Genomic DNA, 20,555 nt, shown 5'->3' with positions numbered 1-20,555 from the left:
CAATCCCTGGCAGCTCCAAAGATGGTCTCACAGCTGTTCAAGGCTGGGACAAATAGAAATTGTGGTAACGCCTCTGTGATCATATATTTAAGTAGAAGAAGGAAAAAAAAGGGGGATTGTGTATTTGTAATTGGGGCAGAGAAGAGTGAGGCGAGAACATGTGAGAGGAACAACTGAAGATACCGAGGTCAGTGCAGAAGGAAGGGGCAGGAGGTGCTCCAGGCGCTGGAACTGAGATTCCCCTGCAGCCCATGATAAAGACCATGGTGAAGCAGCTGTCCCCCTGCAGCCCATGGAGGTCCATGGGATACAGAGATCCACCTGTGGCCTGTGGAGGAGACCCACACCAGAGCAGGTGGATGCCTGAGAGGAGGCTATGAACCCATGGGAGGCCCATGCTGGAGCAGGCTCCTGGCAGGGACCTGCAGACCTATGGAGAGAGGAGCCCATACTGGAGCAGGTTTCCTGGTAGGACTTGTGACCCCATAGGGGACCCACACTGGAGCAGCCTGTCCTTGAAGGACTGCACCCCATGGAAGAGTGACCCACTCTGCAGCAGTTTGGGGAGGATTGTTGCCCATAGGATGGATTCATGTTGCAGCATTTCACAGGGATCTGTTGCTTGTGGAATGGACTTATGTTGGAGAAGTGCATGGAGAATTGTCTCCTGTGGGAGGGACTCCATGTTTGAGCAGGGGAAAGACTCTCTCTGAGCAGCAGGAAAAACATGTTATGAACTGACCATAACCCCCATTCCCAGTCTCCCTGCACCACTGGGGGGGAGGAGGGAGAGCTGGGAAGGAGGGAGGGGTGGAGGGAGATTTTTATTTTAAGATCTTATTTTACTTCTCATTATTGTGAGAAGCAAGGCTCACTCTTTAAAATTTTAAAAAGTTTAATAAGGGATAAAAGGGATAGTACCTAGCGCTTGGAGTGCTTAGCAAACTGCCAAGCACCCCGTTAGCTTAAAACAATTCTCTTATATACTTTTCCATTACATTGGTTAAATGCATATCCATGAGGGTTATACATATTCAAACATTCCTGTGAGCTTACATGCTCCGAGAATACTTTTCCTTGGCTCGACCTTTGACTTGTTGTCATGCCATCCTGTAGATGAAATTCATATATTTCATTTCTTCTTGATGCTCTGTTTGGTTGTTTGACACTTTCAGATAACCTGGAGGGTGAGTCCTTGCATTTTTCTCTTGGTGTTTATTCTCCTGGTTCTTGTCACTGTTATCATTCAGATAAGATAGTCCATAAGTACATTGAATCAACATAGCTATTTCACATCATTATCTGAGTTAGTTACACAAATAAAAGCATTTAACGTTACATAGTCTCTATTTTAATATTTTGTGAAGGCCTAAGCTATAATATATATTTTTTACACTACTGTTTATATATGCTACATGGTGCATACAAAAGCTGACAGATTATGCTATATTGAAGCAGTTAAAAGAGGTTACAAATAGTGCTATATCAAAATCCTTGTGACCAATAATAACTTGAAAAAACCAATACATAAATGTGAATGCCAATAACTATATTGTCATTTATAACATTATCCTTCTCTGTTAGCTTTGTTAGCAATAAATTCAGTTTATATTCTTGGTCCTGCTGGCCCCACTATTTCTGATTCAGGCCAGGATGCCATTGGCCTTCTTGGCCACCTAGGCACACTCTTGTTCATGTTCAGCTGGCTGTTGACCAGCACCCCCAGGTCCTTCTCCACTGTGCCATTTTCAAGTCACTCTTCCCCTAGCCTGTAGTGCTGCATAAGGTTTTTGTGACCCAAGTGCAGGACCCGGCACTTGGTCTTGTTGAACTTCATACAATTGGCCTTGGCTCATTGATCCAGCTTGTCCAGATCCCTCTGTAGAGCCTTCATACTGAAGCACGGAAAAACTCTCAGTAACTCACAAAATCAGTTATAAGAGTAGGTACGTATTTATTCAGCGCTGAGGTGCACGGGGGATAGCTCCTCCAAAAACATGCACACCTTTGGCGACCTGCACCTCTCTTTTTATTCTCTACAAACTAGGATTACACAATGTGCCTAATATATATTCATTTCCTTACCCCACCTGTCCCCGCTTTGTATTAAAATTAGTTCCACACCTCTTTGCGGCTGCGCACTGTTCCCTTTTCGTTGCTCTGGTGGTCGTCTGGGATGAAGTAAATAGTCTTGCTCCCAGTTGAACTTTTCACCTTGTCTCCTTGTACATGCTCTCTTTTTAGTCCTTTGGTCATCTTCTGGAGTTTGATACCAGTTTTCCTGGTTCAGGGGTCTGAAGAACCCCCTCATCCTGTGGTGCCTTTGTCCTTGCATCGTGTTTGCTCATTCTAGCTCTTTATCTTATCTTGTCGCCTTGCTCTCCTCCTGTTCTTGTAAGCACAGTAAATGTTTAGGCATTCCATATGGTTTTGTCAGCCCCCTTTTAGTCAAAGCATTTCTTGATGCTTGATTCTTAATTCTTAATTTCTCTGTCTCATTCCCCACTTTTCTTGAAAATTAGTAAATTCTTTTACTTAATAATATTGATACCTTTCCCCTTTCCAGTCTACCTCTATAGCTTACTCTTCTTGGTATGTATCCCTCATTACATTACCATATACCGCTGCTAGGGAAGTCAGTGCCACTATCCGTTTTAACATCCTCCAATTCCAAGCAAGTATTGCGATAGCATCAGATTTATACCTATTAATGTCAGTATGACAATGATGGGGTGGCGAAGCATGTTCAAAATCCCAGTTGCAGTTGGCGACCATCCAAAGAGTGCATCCCACCAGTGATGATTTGTGTCCTGGTTTACTCTTTGTAATACTTTCCTTATCTCTTTTGTAGCATGATAGTTAGTAACCAGAGTCTTTTGCCCATTTTCCTGAATCTCTTTCAGGATGTTTGTCAAGTCTTGATGTTTCATTAGCTGCCTTACTAATGTAAGGTTCATTCTGATGGGTTTAGGTGATAATTTATGATACATTGTGTAGTTAGATCTTATCAGCTGGTGGGATGTAACTGGTGCTAGATATGAAAAATCACATCCAACAATCTTATCAAAATTACAAATGCAAAAATTAGAATGGTTCCTAGTAGGTAAGATTACATTCTTATTATCTATTTCTACAGAAGCACAAGCAGTTCTTAAACATACACAGTCTAGGCCAATATATACAAGCACAGTCTCTTGACTAGTATCTGGATGAATCTCAAAGTGCCAAATGCTTTGCTCAATGTCCAGACATATATCTTGTGCGTCAATTGTATTACTTTCACAGATAAACCCTTGTTGTTCCCGGGTAGCACAAGATTATAAATTTACAGTTTACCATCTCCCATTCATCACCCGGGCCCATGCTCTATGCTCTGAGGGGTAGAGCACTGTCCTCTCATTATTTAATCCTAATGCAATAATAGGGTGGATAATGTAAATCGTGGCATTGCATATAGTAAGCACTAAGGCAGTAGCCATTTCAGTGGTATGGTCATAGGTAAAATTTACCAGAGTCTACCAAGATTGAAGTTTTCTTTCTAAATTGTTTGCATTGTCCCAGACAATTTTTCTAATTTCAATTGGAAAAGCACCTTTGCTTCCTTCCCTTATTACTAAAGCAACTATTGATTGCATCCATAATTGTGCCTATATGCAGCTGAGGGCCAATGACACATTGTCCTGGGCCATATTAAGTGCATTTATTATTAACTTGTAGTCTCATTCTTCTGCCTTTTCCCACCTTGGTAATACTTTAGAAATTTGCCATTGGCTAGTTCCTAGTGCTAATAAAGAGGATTGTAGGGGCTGTTTTAGTTTTGTCAAATGACTTGTTGCAGTGGCCAGCTTATTGATTAATATTTCTGAATCTATTCCATTTAAGACTCCCAATCCTGTTCCTAATATTCCAGTTAAATCTCTTTGCATTCTGCCCCTGAAGTGAGCCTGCTTTTGTAACCATGTTGCCCATCCCTCAAAGGATGTCTTTAGGAAAGAGGAGCAGGCTGGCTGAATTTCAGAGATGTTAGTTTGCATTAGGAATTCAACACGCTTGAGAGACCACTCTGGGTTAAATAATAGTTGTTGTTGGCTCGTATTCCTTATTACGTAGGGGCCAACTTCATAAATTTTAGGTTCAATCTTAAGTGGCGTGGTCTGGGCTTGGGTACCAACATAGGTTACAGCTGATTCAGTTGTTGTAATAGGTATGGCCTTTATTTTAAATTTGAATGAGAGCCCAATAGTATCATAGCTCCAAAGGCAAATCACATCTACAGTTTGTACTAACATAAAATTATACCAACAATTTAATTTACTTAGGCGATTACAAATCTCCCGGTGCTTGTCTGTAGGAGAAGTTGAAGCACTAATTTGAATTGCTTTCTCATGGTTAGTCCCATTAATCATCCAGCATCCTATTCTGATTACTTCTCCTATAGTCCCTCGAAGGGACCACAACCTTTGTTTCTGCCATTCTTGCTTTTCATATATGTGGTTTTCATGCATGACCACAGTTGATAGGTTTAAATCTTTTGTATCATAACACTTTTCCGTGGATCCTGTATACCGAATGACAGCTTGGGACCAAGGCCATTTAGCGTTATTCTGGCTAGAGGTGCTTTCCAATTCTTGGATTACACTTATAACTACAAGCAAAACAAACAAAACAATTCTATTGACTAGATTTCTGCAAGCTAAATTACTGAATATTCCCGACCACAATGTACTCATTTTGCTCGAGTAAGTTTTAATTTCAGTTCATTGTCACCTGGTGTTACTTTCCAAGGGGCTTCTGGAGCCTTTTTCACTCGAGAATGGTGAATCCAGCACTCTGTTCCTAGATCTTAACTGCAGTGAAGGTGGTGAGGAGCACCTGGAATGGTCCTTCCCACTGTGGCTCCAAAGTTTTTTCTGTAAGAGACTTAACATACACATAATCTCCATGCTGTATGTCATGCACTGGTCCATCCAGCCCTCTGCTCTGAGTTCCAGCCACATGTTTCTCAGTTTCTCTGAGTTGCTTACTTAAGGCTATCCTATAGTCAGTCAGCCTCTCTTCCCCCACTTCGGTAGACAATCCCTTTTGCGCTCCTATGGTCTCCCATAAAGCATTTAAAAGGGACTTAGCTTTTCTTTGGCTCTAGGCTTGGTTCAGATCCACATCAATGCCAGTGGGAGAGATTGAGGCCAGGGTAAATTAGCTTCTTGTCCTAGTGTGATAGGTTGACTTAGGAAGAAGAAACTCAGAAGAGGTTCTTCCTAAGGGAATTTCCTCTGTGGGGGTTGGGATACCCGCAACAGCCAATTAGAGAAAGTTAGTTCGCTCCGTGAACACACATTTTGAGGAAGGTAATCCGGAACTGAGGCTCTTTGTCTTCCGGCGGCTGAGCAGGTAACATCAACCCGAGCTTCCCTCTCCCCCATGCGGGGAGGGGGGGAGGCTCGGGAGGCCGCTTGGGCCCCGTTTGCCAACGAGGGGGACCCGATGGCCGGGGAGAGAAAAGGTTCTGTGATAAGACCTTCACAGCTTCCTCCTCCACGGGCCTGCGGCTCTGGCGTGGGGGGAGGCCGACTCTTGCTGCTGCCGGACGGGCCGGGCCTGCCCGGGTGGCCATGAGCAGTGTGGGGCTGCAGCCCAGCCCCAGAAAGGCTGATTAACACCTCAGCTGCCTCCCCAGCACAGCCTGAGCCTGGCCCAACTCTTGTAGTTGTGTTAAACTTTAACTCTTTAGTGCTCAGATAAGATTTGCAAAGCCTCCAGCCTTTCCTTTGAATATGAAAGGGAATAAGAAGATTTCTGAAGTCAGTGATGTAAGAGCTAAGTTTTTAAGATGGAAAGAGAATGAGAAGATGCTGAAATGGCTGAAAATCTTTTTGTGAAATTGTAGGAACGAACTGATGTACTGAATATTCCTATAAACCATGGAAAGAGACATGGGGGGATGGAAATGTTCCATTTAATAGATGATTTGACTAAAGAGCACCTGTGTTGAGAATTTCTGTCCTGAGAAAAGAAGGGGATTTTGGTTTTCTGAAGATAAAGCCTGAGCAGAGAAAAAGGAGACAGAGAGAATCTTTGCTGTCGAACATTTCATTCTTAAAAGTAATACCCCATGAGACAAACATGGCCCACATCTACAGCTTTGGGACGGCTGTAGAGTTGGGAGGAGCGTCACGGTTGCAGGTTCCCGGGCGGATGCAAATCGTGAAAAATAAAACCACAAGAGAACTGGTTTTTTCCTTCTTGTGGGAGAAATCCCTACAACTTCAACAAGAAGAAGCTTCTCTCTCCAGAAGTGAACTGAGAAAGACTAAATTGGGCACTGACCGAAGTATTTGTTATATGTTTGTTTTGTTGTTATGAAGATTAGGAGAGGGAGGGAAGGAGTGATCTAAAGAAATCTTATTCTGAATTTTTTTTCCTTCTCCTTTTGTTTGTGTAGTTAATAAATTTTATTTTATACTCTCTCAAGTTTTAGGCCTGCCTTGCTCTTTTGCTCCTGGTTCTGTCTCACAACAAGAAAAATAAGTTTATTCAAATTGGCAACTCAAACTCAAGACATTAATTTGGTGCGTTGGCCGGGAAAGTCAAAATTAAACCAAGACACCTAGCCTCACAATTTGCTGCTTAATTAAATTATTCATTTTCTCTACGTGGCCACTTGACTGGGGATGATATGGAGTATGGAGCTCCCCGTCTATGCCCAGGTGGCGACTGATTTGTAGTACTATTTTTGAAATAAAATGTGGTCCTCTATCTGAAGATATTGTGGCTGGAACTCTGAAGCGTGGTATTATTTCTTGTAACAATACTCTGGTTACCTCCCGGGCTTTGGCAGTTCTGGTGGGAAAAGCCTCTGACCACCCTGAAAAGGTGTCTGTTAACACCAGCAAATATCGATACCCCCCTTTTCTTGGGAGTTCTGAAAAGTCAATTTGCCACTGTTGCCAGGGCCCATGGCCTTTTCCAATTTGACCAAATTTTGGTTTGGGGGTATTCTTGTGTTTGGTCGGGAGGCAAATATCACACTGCTGGGTTACCTGAATGGCAGTGGAGTATAAATTTCTGGCAGTAATCTTTTCAATTAGATAGTTATACAGGGCATCTACTCCCCAGTGTGTTTTCTGGTGCTCTTCCCTTACTAATGAACATAACAGATGAGAAGGGATGACCATTGTCCCTTCTGCAGTAACAGCCCATCCCTCTTGGTTATACGTTCCTCCTTGATCCTTAATGAGTTTTCTATCCCTTCTGCTATATACTGGCTTACCTTCAAGGGGGAATCTGTCCATGTGGAATTAAAGCTTCCCCAATTGTCATCTCACCTTTTGCTGCTTCTTTTGCCTCTGTCTGCCAGCTTGTTTCCTTCCTCCAATTCTGAGCTCACCTTCTGGTGTGCCTTAATGTGCATAATTGCTACCTGCTCAGGTAGCTGAACTGCTTCCAGTAGTCGCAATATTTCCTGTGCATGTTTGATGTTTTTCCCTTGTGAGTTTAACAGTCCCCTTTCTATCCTGATGGTTCCATGTGCATGTACAACTCCAAATGCATATCTTGAGTCTGTATAAATGTTTATTTTCTTTCCCCTCACGATCTCTAAGTTGCGGATTAGAGCAATTATCTCAGCTTTTTGTGCAGAGGTATCTATTGGCAAAGGTCCATATTCTATTACCTCTTTGCAGTTGGTAACTGCATACCCACCATGTCACTTTCCACTGACGACGTAGCTGCTTCCATCAGTGAAACAGGTTTCTGCATCATCCAAAGGCGTATCCTTCAGATCTGGGTGGCTGGAGTAGGAGGCTTCGATAGTCTCCAGGCAGTCATGGTGTACTGGCTCCCCTTGATTTCCACTGAGAAAAGAAGCTGGATTGATAATGTTAGTTACAACTATCTCTACATCGCCTTGTTCCACCATGATGGCTTGGTATTTCAGGAACCTTTGCAGGGAGAGCCAGTGCCTGCCCTTTACTTCCAGGACTACAGACATTGTGTGAGACACCAATACAGTCATTTTCTGGCCCAAGGTGAATTTGCATGCCTCTTGAATATTCAGCACCACTGCTGCAACAGCTCTGAGGCATCCCGGCCACCCCTTGGCTGTAGCCTCTAGTTGCTTGGAGAAGTAAGCAACTGCTCTCCGGTATGGACCCAGACCTTGGGCCAGTATCCCCAGGGCAATTCCCTGCTTCTCATGGGAAAACAGAAAGAATGGTTTACTCACATCTGGGAGTCTGAGAGCCAGAGCTGACATTAGAGCATTCTTCAGCTGGTGAAAGGCTTGCGTGACCTCTTTTGTCCACTGGAGGTCTCTGTTCCCATTCGTAATGAGAGCATACAGAGGTTTTACAAGCAGCCCATAGCTGTGTATCCACAGCCTACACCACCCTGTCATTCCTAAGAATGTTCGCAGTTCCTTTACTGTCTGAGGTTTCGGGGTTTGGCATATCACTTCCTTGCGATCTTGCCCTAGAGTCCGTTGTCCCACACTAATTTCATAACCCAGATAAATTACCTTTTGTTTCACTACCTGGGCCTTTTTCTTTGATACCCTGTATCCCTCAAGTCCTAGAAAGTTTAGGAGGCTTACCGTCCAGGCTATACATGCCTCTTTCGTTTGGGTGGCTATAAGGATATCGTCCACATACTGCAGTAGCTTTCCTTCTTCTGGGGGAGCCTCCCAGGATTCCAGATCTTTGGCAAGTTGTTTCCCAAACAGGATAGGAGAGTTTTTAAATCCCGGAGGCAACACCGTCCATGTGAGCTGGGATTTGCGCCCGCTTTTAGGGTTTTCCCATTCAAATGCAAAAATTTTCTGGCTGTCCTCATGGAGAGGGAAGCAAAAGAAGGCATCTTTCAAGTCTAAAACGGTAAACCAAGTTAGCTCTGGTGTTAGGCACGTTATGAAAGTGTATGGGTTTGCTACCATGGGATAGAGATCTTCAGTTATTTTGTTAACAGCTCTTAGATCCTGTACTATCAGATATGACCCATCAGATTTTTGGATGGGTAAGATGGGAATGTTGAACTCAGATGGGCATTCTTTTAACAACCCTAACTGCAAAAAAGTTTTCAACTATCGGACTAATTCCTTCACTATCTTCCTTTTTCAAGGGGTATGTTTAATTCTAACTGGTTGTTTTTCTTCCTTAAGTTTTATTACTATAGGAGGTGCATTTTTCACCCTCCCTGGTACATTAGAAGCCCACACTCCAGGAAATACTTGATTTATTATTTCTTCACTAATTTCTCCCTCCATTTGAATGGCTGTTAACATTAAACTTAATGCCTCTATGTGCTGTTCATCATTTACCTCCAGAATAACCTCCCCATTTTTAAATGTAATGGTTACTTGTAATTGTTCTAACAAGTATCTCCCCAAAAGGTGTCTCGTGAAACTGGGCAGGTATAGAAATTTATGAATACCCCTTTGCTTTCCAATCCTATAATTTAATGGTTTGTAAAAATATGCTTTTTCAGGTTGGCCAGTTGCTCCTATTACTGTAACATAATCCTTCCCCACAGGTGCCAAAGTCTTATTCAGAGGAGAATATGTTGCCCTCGTGTCAACCAGAAATTCCGCTTCTTTCCCTTTTTCCCCCAGCTTCAATTTTATAACCAGTGGATCTTCTGGGGTGAGATCTACTGGTCCTCCTCAGTCTTCTTTCACATGTGCAATCACTTTTCCCTTTTCCCTGTCTCCCTTTTCCTGAGGGTCACCCCGTCTTCGTTCTGGGCATTGATTTTTCCAGTGACAATATTTCTTACAGATCACGCGCTGGTCTCTGCCCAACCGGGATGGGCCTTGTCAAGGTGGCCCCTGTCCATGTCTTCCTCTCTCCCTCTCACAACAGCTACAAACTTCCTCAATCCTTGTTTATATCCTTCTTCTAAGTTACTAAAGACTCTCCACTCCTCGTCCAACAGTCTCTAAGTTCCTCCCATCTGACCACCGAAGCTTTTGAAGTTTACGTCTTATGTCACTTGTAGATTGCCTCAGGAATAAACTGACTAGCTGCTGTAGCCCTACTTCAGACCCAGGGTCCAGTGGTGTGTGGCAGCGCATTGTATTCCTTAATCGATCAAGGAAATCAGATGGCAACTTAGAGGGCCCCTGCTTGATTGCATATAAAGCTGACCAATTTATAGTTTTGGGAATGGCTCTTTCCATCCCCTTTGCGATCCACTCCTGATAGCTTTCCAACTTTCTCAATTCTGCTGATCTGTTTGGGTCCCACTGTGGATTTTGGAGTGGGAAATAATCTTTCACATCCAATTGTTGAGTTTTATAATAGTCTTCTATATCCCCTGCCGTTTTTATAATTAATTGTTTCTCTGTCTAGGTCAGTGCATCCAATAATAACTGCATATCGCTTCAATCTGGATTATGTTGTTTTATTATATGTCGCAGACATTTAGCCGTGTTAACTGGATGGCTGTGGTAATTTTTAGCAACCTTTTCCCATGCCTCCAAGTCGACTGTAGAGAAAGGAACCAATACCAATACCATTCCTCCCTCTGATTCCACTGCCTCTCACAGAGGTGCCTGTAATATGTGTGTCTGTTGTCTACTCCGGTGCTCCATCGGAGGGGAGTCTGCATCCTCTGAGTCTGAATCCTCATCCTCATGTCTTTCCTGTCTTATGTGGGGAGGCTTGAGGAAATCGTCTGCCAGATCTTGTTCCTGGGCCACAGTCTGGTAAACCTTATCAGATTTTGTACATCTTTGCCTATACACGCTGAACAACACCACTTAAGCTTTCCTCTCTTAGTCTTATTCTCCTTCTCTAGGGCCAATACCAGAGGGTCAGATGGAGCCCTGATCCCACAGTCCCTCTGCCATTCAGGGTAATTTCGAAGGGAGAAAAACGTCCACTTCCCTTTCCTCCTAAGAAATAGCATGAGCTGTAATAGCATGTTATAATCCAAAGTTCCACTAGGTGGCCACTTTGTTCCATCATCCAATTTATCTAAAGGCCACCAGTCCTTGCAGAATCTAATAAGGTCTCTCTTATTTTCTGTGCCCCCATGTCCAGCAACGTCTTTCCAATGTGCAATAATACAGAATAGTGGACTGGCTTTAGGGATCTCTTTATTTTGTCCAGTTCCCATTATCTCCTCCTTCTTGTCCTGTCCCGTTTCCACCCAAACTTTTCCTCACACAATTTCACTGTTTCTTCCCAGTTTTCCTCCCACACACAATCCCAATTTGCAGGCACCCAATGTGACTTTCCACACACTAACTTCAGAATTTTAGGTTCAACATTGACTTGATTAGGATAGTTTTTCATTTCACACTTGGGGTGTACGCCCTGCTGGTTATTAGAGCACCAATATCAACATCTTTCACAATCTCTACACTGTAATAAACCCCACGCCAGATGCCAACCCCTTGATCCTATGATGGCTCTAAATCTCCCACAAAGACAAGCTATCCCATTCACCCCCTCTGGAATACTCAGAGTCTCTCCTGTGGGTTGTTCCCAGTCCAAGGCTACCAACCTCCCTGCAGAGGTTTTTTATATCCTTCCTAGATAGACCCGTTCATTCCCTCTTTCTATGCAATGATTTACTGGATCAATAAATTCCCAGGGATCAAGTCCAAACCACTGCTGAGGAGAGACTCCTTCAATTTGTCTATCCGCGATTAAAACAAATGCTAACCACTCCGTGTTCAAGCACAACACTCCTCTGTTCACACTTGCATTCACTCCACACTGGCCTCGGTTGCTTCGCTTTTCTCTGGCTGCCTCAGTCGCCCAAGGTCAAAAATGCGGATAGAGCTCCGCACTTGCTCCGTACCAGAGGTACATCTCACCCACTCACTCACTGACACACTCAACGACTCAACGTGTCCGGACTTAGCAGTCACACAACGTAGCAGCAAAAACAAGGGTTCACTCGACTCACCCCCAGAGTCGCTAGCGGGCTGCTCTATCAACTCAGTGAGGCTCCTCCATCGGCCACGCTATCAGCTGGGGATCGACCCCTCTCCCTTTGTCTCCGGCCTCCTTGGCTGGCTGCTTGCAAGCCCACCGGGACTGCGTTGTGTGTCAGAAGTCTCTGTGCGACTCACCAGCAGCCCTGTTATAGATATTTAATACAGACCGTTTTATCCACAATGCCAGCAGGTCGTTGTCTGTCCTCGCGATGAGTGAGCTGAGGTTCAGGGTCCCTCCTGGGAAGGTCCCGGGGCGAGCCAGGAAATCTGCTCCTCGGCCGCTCCTGCAGCCAGACAGAGTTTCTCCTGGCTGGCTCACCAACATGAAGTGTGGGAAAACTCTCTGTAACTCACAAAATAAGTTATAAGAGTAGGTACGTATTTATTCAGCGCTGAGGTGCACGGGGGATAGCTCCTCCAAAAACATGCACACCTTTGGCGACCTGCACCTCTCTTTTTATTCTCTACAAACTAGGATTACACAATGTGCCTAATATATATTCATTTCCTTACCCCACCTGTCCCCGCTTTGTATTAAAATTAGTTCCACACCTCTTTGCGGCTGCGCACTGTTCCCTTTTCGTTGCTCTGGAGGTCGTCTGGGAGTCTGTCCTGGTTTAGGGCAAATTTGGGAGGAAACCTCTGAATGAGGTTCCTCGGGAAAAAGGGAAAAAAAAAATTGGAGAGAAGTGGAAAAAAAGAACTGTTTATTCAACAGGCAACACACCTCCCAGCGCAACAATGAACAATATCAAACAGCAAAACCTCTCGCCGTTCTGAGGAGACGGCAGATTTACAAGATTTCTTTCCGTGGCTGCCCGGCTCACTCAGTCTGCTCTCAGTCGCTCTGGTGGTGGGAAATGCCGCGGCCCAGGCCAGGCCTGGTAGGCCACAGGTGTGAGCTCCCGGTGCTCTTCTGGGTTTTCAGTCCAAAGCAGCTTCAAACATTTCCAGGAAAACAGAAAAAAAATGGAAAGAAAAACAACAAAAAAACAGTCCAGGGGGCTTCTCTGCCTCAGCTAGCCAAAAAACTAACCAAGAGCAAAGGAGAGCTCTCTCTCGCTGTCCACCGCAGACAACACAGTCCGAGAGCAGGAATGCGGGGGAGCCCGTGCAGTCTCTGATAACAAACTCTGCACTTCTTCTTCCCCCCTCTGCCCTTTCACTCCTGGAACCAGTCTTAAAGTTGCAGAATTTAATATTCAACACCAACAGAATAGACGACTTGGGGATATAGGCATCATGCAGTCACCCCAAGACATTCCACCCCTTATCCCCATATCGTCAGCTTACTACCATATCTGATACACACTCTAATTCTATAAACACATACATCATTATCATACACACATATATATACAAGATACAGCTATAGACAGACAATGACAGTGATATTCAATAGTAATATTTACATGTGGTTCTCACCCAACAATTAGATCTCCCTGAGGTACACATCGTGTTGTCCCATACTTCTGCATTATCCACCATGTGCAAACTGGTCCTTGAGCAAAAACAATCCCTTGAATGGGTTTGTCTGTATTTGAGGCAGAATTGATCCAAACTCTCTTCCCTAACAAACCCCTGGCATGCACCACTGGGACTTTATCTCCATCTACTGTATGCAAGGACTCAGACTGGGCAGGGCCTGCTCGATTTGTGGAACCTCGGGTGTTAACTAACCAAGTGGCCTTTGCTAAATGCTGCTCCCAATTCTTAAAAGATCCCCCACCCAATGCTTTCAAAGTGGTTTTTAACAGTCCATTGTACCTCTCCACCTTCCCTGCAGCTGGTGCATGGTAGGGGATATGGTACACCCACTCAATACCATGTTCTTTGGCCCAGGTGTTGATAAGGTTATTCTTGAAATGAGTCCCATTGTCTGACTCAATCCTCTCAGGGGTACCATGCCTCCACAAAACTTGTTTCTCAAGGCCCAGGATGGTGTTCCGAGCAGTGGCGTGAGGCACAGGGTAGGTCTCCAACCATCCAGTGGTGGCTTCCACCATGGTCAGTACATAGCGCTTACCTTGACATGTCTGGGGCAGTGTGATGTAGTCAATCTGCCAGGCCTCTCCATACTTATATTTGGACCATCACCCCCCATACCAGAGGGGCTTCACCCGCTTGGCCTGCTTGATGGCAGCACACGTCTCACAGTCATGGATAACTTGAGAAATACTGTCCATGGTTAGATCCACCCCTCGGTCTCGTGCCCACTTATAGGTGGCATCTCTACCCTGGTGGCCTGAGGCATCATGGGCCCATCGAGCCAGGAACAACTCTCCCTTGTGCTGCCAGTCTAGGTCTATCTTCGACACCTCTATCTGTGCCGCCTGATCTACCTGTTTGTTGTTTTGGTGCTCCTCATTAGCTCTACTTTTGGGGACATGGGCATCTACATGACGGACTTGTACGGGCAGCTTCTCTACCCTGGTGGCAATGTCTTTCCACTCGTCAGCAGCCCAAATTGGTTTTCCCCTACGTTGCCAGTTAGCCTTTGTCCACCTTTCCAGCCAACCCCACAAAGCATTGGCTACCATCCATGAATCAGTGTAAACATAGAGGTTTGGCCACTTCTCTCTTTCAGCAATGTCCAGGGCCAGCTGAACAGCTTTGAGTTCAGCAAGTTGACTTGATCCACCTTCTCCTTCAGTAGCTTGTGCAACCTGTCGTGTGGGGCTCCATACGGCTGCTTTCCACTTCCGGTTCATCCCCACGATGCGGCAGGAACCATCAGTGAAAAGAGTATAGCATGTTTCATTTGCTGGCAGTTGGTTATACGGTGGGGCTTCTTCGGCCCAGGTCACTTGTTCCTGTTCCTCTTCGTCAGCAAGACCGAAGTTTTCACCTTCTGGCCAGTTGGTAATTATCTCCAAAATCCCAGGGCAATTCGGGTTTCCAATATGGGTGCGTTGACTGATGAGGGCAATCCATTTGGTCCATGTGCCATCAGTGGCATGGTGGGTAGAAGGAACCTTTGCTTTGAACATCCACCCCAGCACTGGTAGTTGGGGTGCCAGGAGGAGTTGTATTTCCGTGCCAATCACCTCTGAGGCAGCTTGAACTCCTTCACTGGCGGCCAAGATCTCCTTCTCTGTTGGAGTGTAGTTGGCCTCAGACCCTCTGTAGCTTCAACTCCAGAATCCCAGTGGTCACCCTCGAGTCTCCCCAGGCACCTTTTGCCACAGGCTCCAGGACAGACCATGGTTCCCGGCTGCAGAGTAGAGCACATTCTTCACCTCTGGTCTTGTCCTGACTGGGCCAAGGGCTACTGCATGAGCAATCTCCTGCTTGATCTGGGCAAAGGCTTGCTGCTGCTCAGGGCCCCAGTGGAAATCGTTCTTCTTGCGGGTGACCAGGTAAAGAGGGCTCACAATCTGGCTGTACTCAGGAATGTGCATTCTCCAAAAACCTATGGCTCCTAGGAAAGCTTGTGTTTCCTTCTTGCTGGTTGGTGGAGACATTGCAGTGATCTTATTGATGATCTCAGTGGGAATCTGGTGCCATCCATCTTGCCACTTCACTCCCAGGAACTGGATCTCTCGGGCAGGTCCTTTGACTTTGCTTTTCTTGATGGCAAAACCGGCTTTCAGGAGAATCTGGATGATTTTCTTTCCTTTCTCAAATACTTCTGCTGCTGTGTTCCCCCACACGATGATATCATCGATGTACTGCAGTTGTTCTGGAGCATCACCCTTTTCTAATGCAGCTTGGATCAGCCGATGGCAAATGGTGGGGCTGTGTTTCCAGCCCTGGGGCAGTCAGTTCCACGTGTATTGCACACCCCTCCAGGTGAAAGCAAACTGAGGCCTACACTCTACTGCCAGAGGAACAGAGAAAAATGCATTGGCAATATCGATAGTGGCGTACCACTTTGCTGCCTTGGACTCCAGCTCGTACTGGAGTTCCAGCATGTCTGGCACAGCAGCGCTCGGCAGTGGGGTCACCTCATTCAATGCACAATAGTCTACGGTCAATCTCCATTCTCCTTCGGATTTACGCACAGGCCAGATGGGGCTGTTGAAGGGTGAGTGGGTTTTCCTGACCACCCCTTGACTCTCCAGCTCATGGATCATTTTGTGGATAGGGACCACAGCATCTCGATTCGTCCGGTACTGCCGGTGGTGCACTGTTGAGGTGGCAGTTGGCACTTGTTGATCCTTCACCTTCAGGAGTCCTACTGCAGATGGCTTTTCTGATAGTCCTGGCAAGGTGATCAATCGTTTAATGCCCTCTGCCTCTACAGCAGCTATTCCAAAAGCCCACCTGAGTCCCTTTGGATCTCTGAAATACCCATTTTGGAGGAAGTCTATGCCCAAAATGCGTGGGGCCCCTGGGCCAGTCACAATAGGGTGTTTCTTCCATTCATTTCTAGTCAGGCTCACCTCAGCTTCCACCAAAGTAAAATCCAGTGATCCCCCTGTTATACCAGCAATAGAAACAGATTCTGTCCCCACATGTCTTGATGGGATTAGTGTGCACTGCGAACCGGTGTCAACCAAGGCCTTATATTTTTGTGGTTCAGATGTGCCAGGCCAACGAAGCCACACAGTCCAAAAAACATGGTTTTCTCTATCCTCTACCTGGCTAGAGGCAGGGCCCCTCTCAGCCTGGTTATTCTTCTTTCTTTGAGCATATGTCTTGGAGGTTCCTTCAAGGGGATCGGACATATCATCATCATCATCATCATCGTACTTGGCAATTTGGCTACGGGCAACTGGAGCTGCTTCCCGTTTAGTGGAACTCCCTCTCTGCATCTCGCTGTCCTGCAATTCAAGCACCCGTTTTACCAGAGCAGTAGTAGATTTTCCATCCCACTTCTTCATGTTTTCTCCAGAATCACGCAGGAAAAACCACAATCCAGCTCGTGAGAAGGGTCTTCTCTCCCCATCTGGGGAACGTTTACTTGTGGAGCCAGAACCTTTGATCTGTATAGCCGAGATTTGGAGAAGGTCCTCTTTAATCTCCTCCCTGAATCTCTTATGATTCTCCTCTATCTTGTCTTCTAATTTCTGCAGACGTGTTTCCACAGCTGCAATTCTGGCATGTGTTGGGCCATGCACGGCATCTGCATATGCTCGGAGCTTCTTCGCCATATCAAGCACAGTCTCCTCCCTGTCATCCCCCTTCATTATTGCTAAAGCAGAAGAGTATTCTTGTGGCCCAAGTCATACAAGTTTTCGCCACATCACAGATGTACATGGTACCAAGTCTGGATTCCTAATTGTTAGGTCATCTGAAAAAACAATCTCTGCCACTGCGATTTCTTTCAAGCGTTGGATCCCTTGTTCTATGGTCTTCCATTGGGTTTGCTGCATATAGAGATCGTCTGCACACAGGTATCTTTGTGCCACACTTTCCAGGACCCGTGCCCAGAGACTCTGAGGATTAGCCCCCCTCATCATTCCTTGGTCAATAACTGGGTCATGTGACAGGGATCCCAAATGCCTGGCTTCAGTACCATCCAGAATTGTAGCCTCGCCTGCAGCATCCCAGAGATGGACCAGCCAACTAATTATAGATTCATCAGGTCGTCGGGTGTAATCCTTTCTCAGGCCATGAAGGTCTTTCAGAGATAGGGACTCAATATTGGCTTCTGATCCTGTGCCAGTTGTCCTGACTTTTGATTTTGTATCGGAAGCCTGCCTTGAGGGTCCTTCCCCCACATCATCATCGTCCACTGGCCGATCAGTTTTGCTGGTGTGTTTTCTTCCTGCAGCAACTGCCAGTGGCTTAGGTTTACTATCTGGTTTAGCTACAACCGGAGTGACTGGGGTATTGGCTGATTTATCTCCCTGCCCCCCTGCCTCTCTCTGCTGCCCTACACTATCTAGCAGTGTGCGATAAGCATATGCTAGGGCCCAGCTCATTGCAATGATATTTTTCTTATTAGAATCATCATAGCACTTCTCTTCCAGGTATTTCCCCACCTCCTCTGGGTTCTGAATTTGTTCATGTGAAAATTCCCAGGCTGGGGGATCAGAAAATTTCTTCAGGGTTCTACTCATTCTCTCCCATTCCTCAAAACACTCAGAATTTTCCATGCCTGGGCCTACTCCTGGGTCAGGGGTCCCATCAGCTCCTCTGGACATCTCAGCCTTCATTCTAGAGAGGCTGCAGACTGTGTAGAGGAAGCTTACTAGATTAAATACCAGGAATGCAGTTTCCTTGACATTCAGGGGAAACTGAACATCCTCAAAAATTGACTTAACAGATACAAGGGAGAAAAAAGAAAGCAAAGGCTGAAAAGCCTCATCCCCTGCTCCTCCTCTAACAAACTGGGTGCAATTACTAATGAACCCCCAAAACATGCTATTGGAACTGGGATGCAGGGTAGGACAAAGAAACCATAAACCATAGATACCTAGAACAAACTCCAGTAGCTTTATAAACTTTCCATAAATCATCATCACTGAGCCCAGCACAATACCTATTCTAATTCGTGCTCCTCTACTGAAAAAACTGCATGTTAGGGACACTACTGGAGCTATCTCTGGATAAGAGAATAAGCTTAGAGACCAGAAAGGTATTAAAACCTCAAAAAAGCCTAGAGACCCGAGACCTGTAAAGGCCTCCACCCTGACAGACACGACAGACATTATGACTTCAAACAACATGGTTATCCTTTCTCGAGCCCCGCGTTTGGGCTCCAATAGTATTTGTCCTGGTTTAGGGCAAATTTGGGAGGAAACCTCTGAATGAGGTTCCTCGGGAAAAAGGGAAAAAAAAAAATTGGAGAGAAGTGGAAAAAAAGAACTGTTTATTCAACAGGCAACACACCTCCCAGCGCAACAATGAACAATATCAAACAGCAAAACCTCTCGCTGTTCCGAGGAGATGGCAGATTTACAAGATTTCTTTCTGTGGGCTGCCCGGCTCACTCAGTCTGCTCTCAGTCACTCTGGTGGTGGGAAATGCCGCGGCCCAGGCCAGGCCCGGTAGGCCACAGGTGTGAGCTCCCGGTGCTCTTCTGGGTTTTCAGTCCAAAGCAGCTTCAAACATTTCCAGGAAAACAGAAAAAAAATGGAAAGAAAAACAACAAAAAAACAGTCCAGGGGGCTTCTCTGCCTCAGCTAGCCAAAAAACTAACCAAGAGCAAAGGAGAGCTCTCTCTCGCTGTCCACCGCAGACAACACAGTCCGAGAGCAGGAATGCGGGGGAGCCCGTGCAGTCTCTGATAACAAACTCTGCACTTCTTCTTCCCCCCTCTGCCCTTTCACTCCTGGAACCAGTCTTAAAGTTGCAGAATTTAATATTCAACACCAACAGAACAGACGATTTGGGGATATAGGCATCATACAGTCACCCCAAGACAGAGTCTTCAGGATGAAGTAAATAGTCTTGCTCCCAGTTGAACTTTTCACCTTGTCTCCTTGTACATGCTCTCTTTTTAGTCCTTTGGTCATCTTCTGGAGTTTGATACCAGTTTTCCTGGTTCAGGGGTCTGAAGAACCCCCTCATCCTGTGGTGCCTTTGTCCTTGCATCGTGTTTGCTCATTCTAGCTCTTTATCTTATCTTGTCGCCTTGCTCTCCTCCTGTTCTTGTAAGCACAGTACATGTTTAGGCATTCCATATGGTTTTGTCAGCCCCCTTTTAGTCAAAGCATTTCTTGATGCTTGATTCTTAATTCTTAATTTCTCTGTCTCACTACTCTCAAGCAGACATGAAGCAACATTGAGATTGTGAAAAACCAATTTAATTTTCATTTATGCCTCAATTTTATCCGGATTTTATGTTATAAATTCATTTTCTGACATTGGGTTGAAAATTACTACACAGGCTGAGCCCTAACACATGGCACATGTAGAAGGTGGCTAACATGCGTGAAGGGGTGGTGGAGACTGGCGACATTACCATTTCTAATCAGACAGCCCCTTTTAGAAAATGGAGGGAAGCTCTGTCTCTGGGGAGACTTCACCTGACAGCCAATCAGGGGTGAGAAATCTTCCACCACTGGGCTGCAAGTGCCTCCCCCTGCAGATGGGGAAACCCCTGCTGCCCAGGGAAAATTTCCCTGACTAGCTAATGGTGATCCGCAAAGGATCACACTATGGGAGGGGCCTTAGCACATAAAAGCTGTTAACTGTAACATAACCGGACCCTGCTGTCTTGGTTTCTTAGAGGGGGGCTCGTCTGGATGTTCAGCTCATTCGGCCCCCTGCTTGATTTCTCCCTTTGGTCCTGCTTCTTCTCTGCCTGTCTCCCCTGTCCGCATCTGTTCTGTCCTACCCTGCTTTGCTGCTTCCCCGCAACAGCCACCTGTCACCGCCTGCAACTGCCACCGCATTCGGCAGACTCCCGCCGCTTCCCTGTAACTGCCTGCTGCCGCGATCTCACCGTGATCTTGCCGCGACACTGTCCACGGTTCTGATTGCTGCTGTGATCCTGCAGCTTGTCCTGCCCTCTGCTCCACCTGAGCGCCGACTCAGCGGGCATCCCGCCGCCCATCAACACAGGAGACACACTGTCTGCCGACCATCAAAGACGTCATCTTGCGAGAGCTGTGCAATCTTCCAACAGGGAGCACACACGTGCTACCTGCCCATAGGATGCTGATGGTGCATCCTGGGGTTCTGATGGTAACATTCTGTCCCTGTCTTTCTGTTTCTCTCT

The 20,555-nt window shown here is 45.8% G+C and overlaps 2 protein-coding genes across 5 annotated transcripts in view; one reads left to right on the top strand and one right to left on the bottom strand.

Annotated features, from left to right (window-relative positions):
• LOC148220411 (hsp90 co-chaperone Cdc37-like 1) overlaps window positions 1–20,555 on the top strand; it is a 60,446-nt gene that overhangs the window by 18,073 nt on the left and 21,818 nt on the right. The window lies entirely within an intron of this gene.
• LOC148220412 (uncharacterized) lies at window positions 909–20,470 on the bottom strand. Of its 4 annotated transcripts, XR_015799128.1 has the most exons (6): window positions 20,280–20,469; window positions 12,494–19,477; window positions 11,911–12,084; window positions 4,768–4,920; window positions 2,125–2,386; window positions 909–1,236 (listed from the first exon to the last, which is right to left on the bottom strand). XR_015799128.1 is itself a non-coding variant. In XM_088155685.1 (2 exons), the coding sequence occupies exon 2, from the start codon at window positions 17,071–17,073 to the stop codon at window positions 15,703–15,705; it is 1,371 nt and encodes a 456-aa protein (XP_088011811.1). In that variant the 5' UTR covers window positions 17,074–19,477; window positions 20,280–20,470; the 3' UTR covers window positions 12,632–15,702. The 4 variants fall into 4 exon arrangements, 1 of the variants encoding a protein (XP_088011811.1); XR_015799129.1 differs by having other exon boundaries at window positions 909–2,386; window positions 7,702–12,084; window positions 20,280–20,470; XR_015799130.1 differs by lacking the exon at window positions 20,280–20,469 and having other exon boundaries at window positions 7,702–12,084; window positions 12,494–20,267.

Source organism: Sturnus vulgaris, chromosome W (assembly GCF_052056855.1).
Source record: "Sturnus vulgaris isolate bStuVul1 chromosome W, bStuVul1.hap1, whole genome shotgun sequence".
In the NCBI taxonomy this organism is placed as follows: Eukaryota; Metazoa; Chordata; class Aves; order Passeriformes; family Sturnidae; genus Sturnus; species Sturnus vulgaris.
The sequence above is the reverse complement of the archived record's forward strand: the minus strand, read 5'-3'. Positions and strand labels throughout refer to the sequence as shown.

Coding starts and splice junctions, on each gene's coding strand:
- LOC148220412 (XM_088155685.1), bottom strand. CDS start 17,073: ATGAAGGGGGATGACAGGGAGGAGACTGTGCTTGATATGGCGAAGAAG.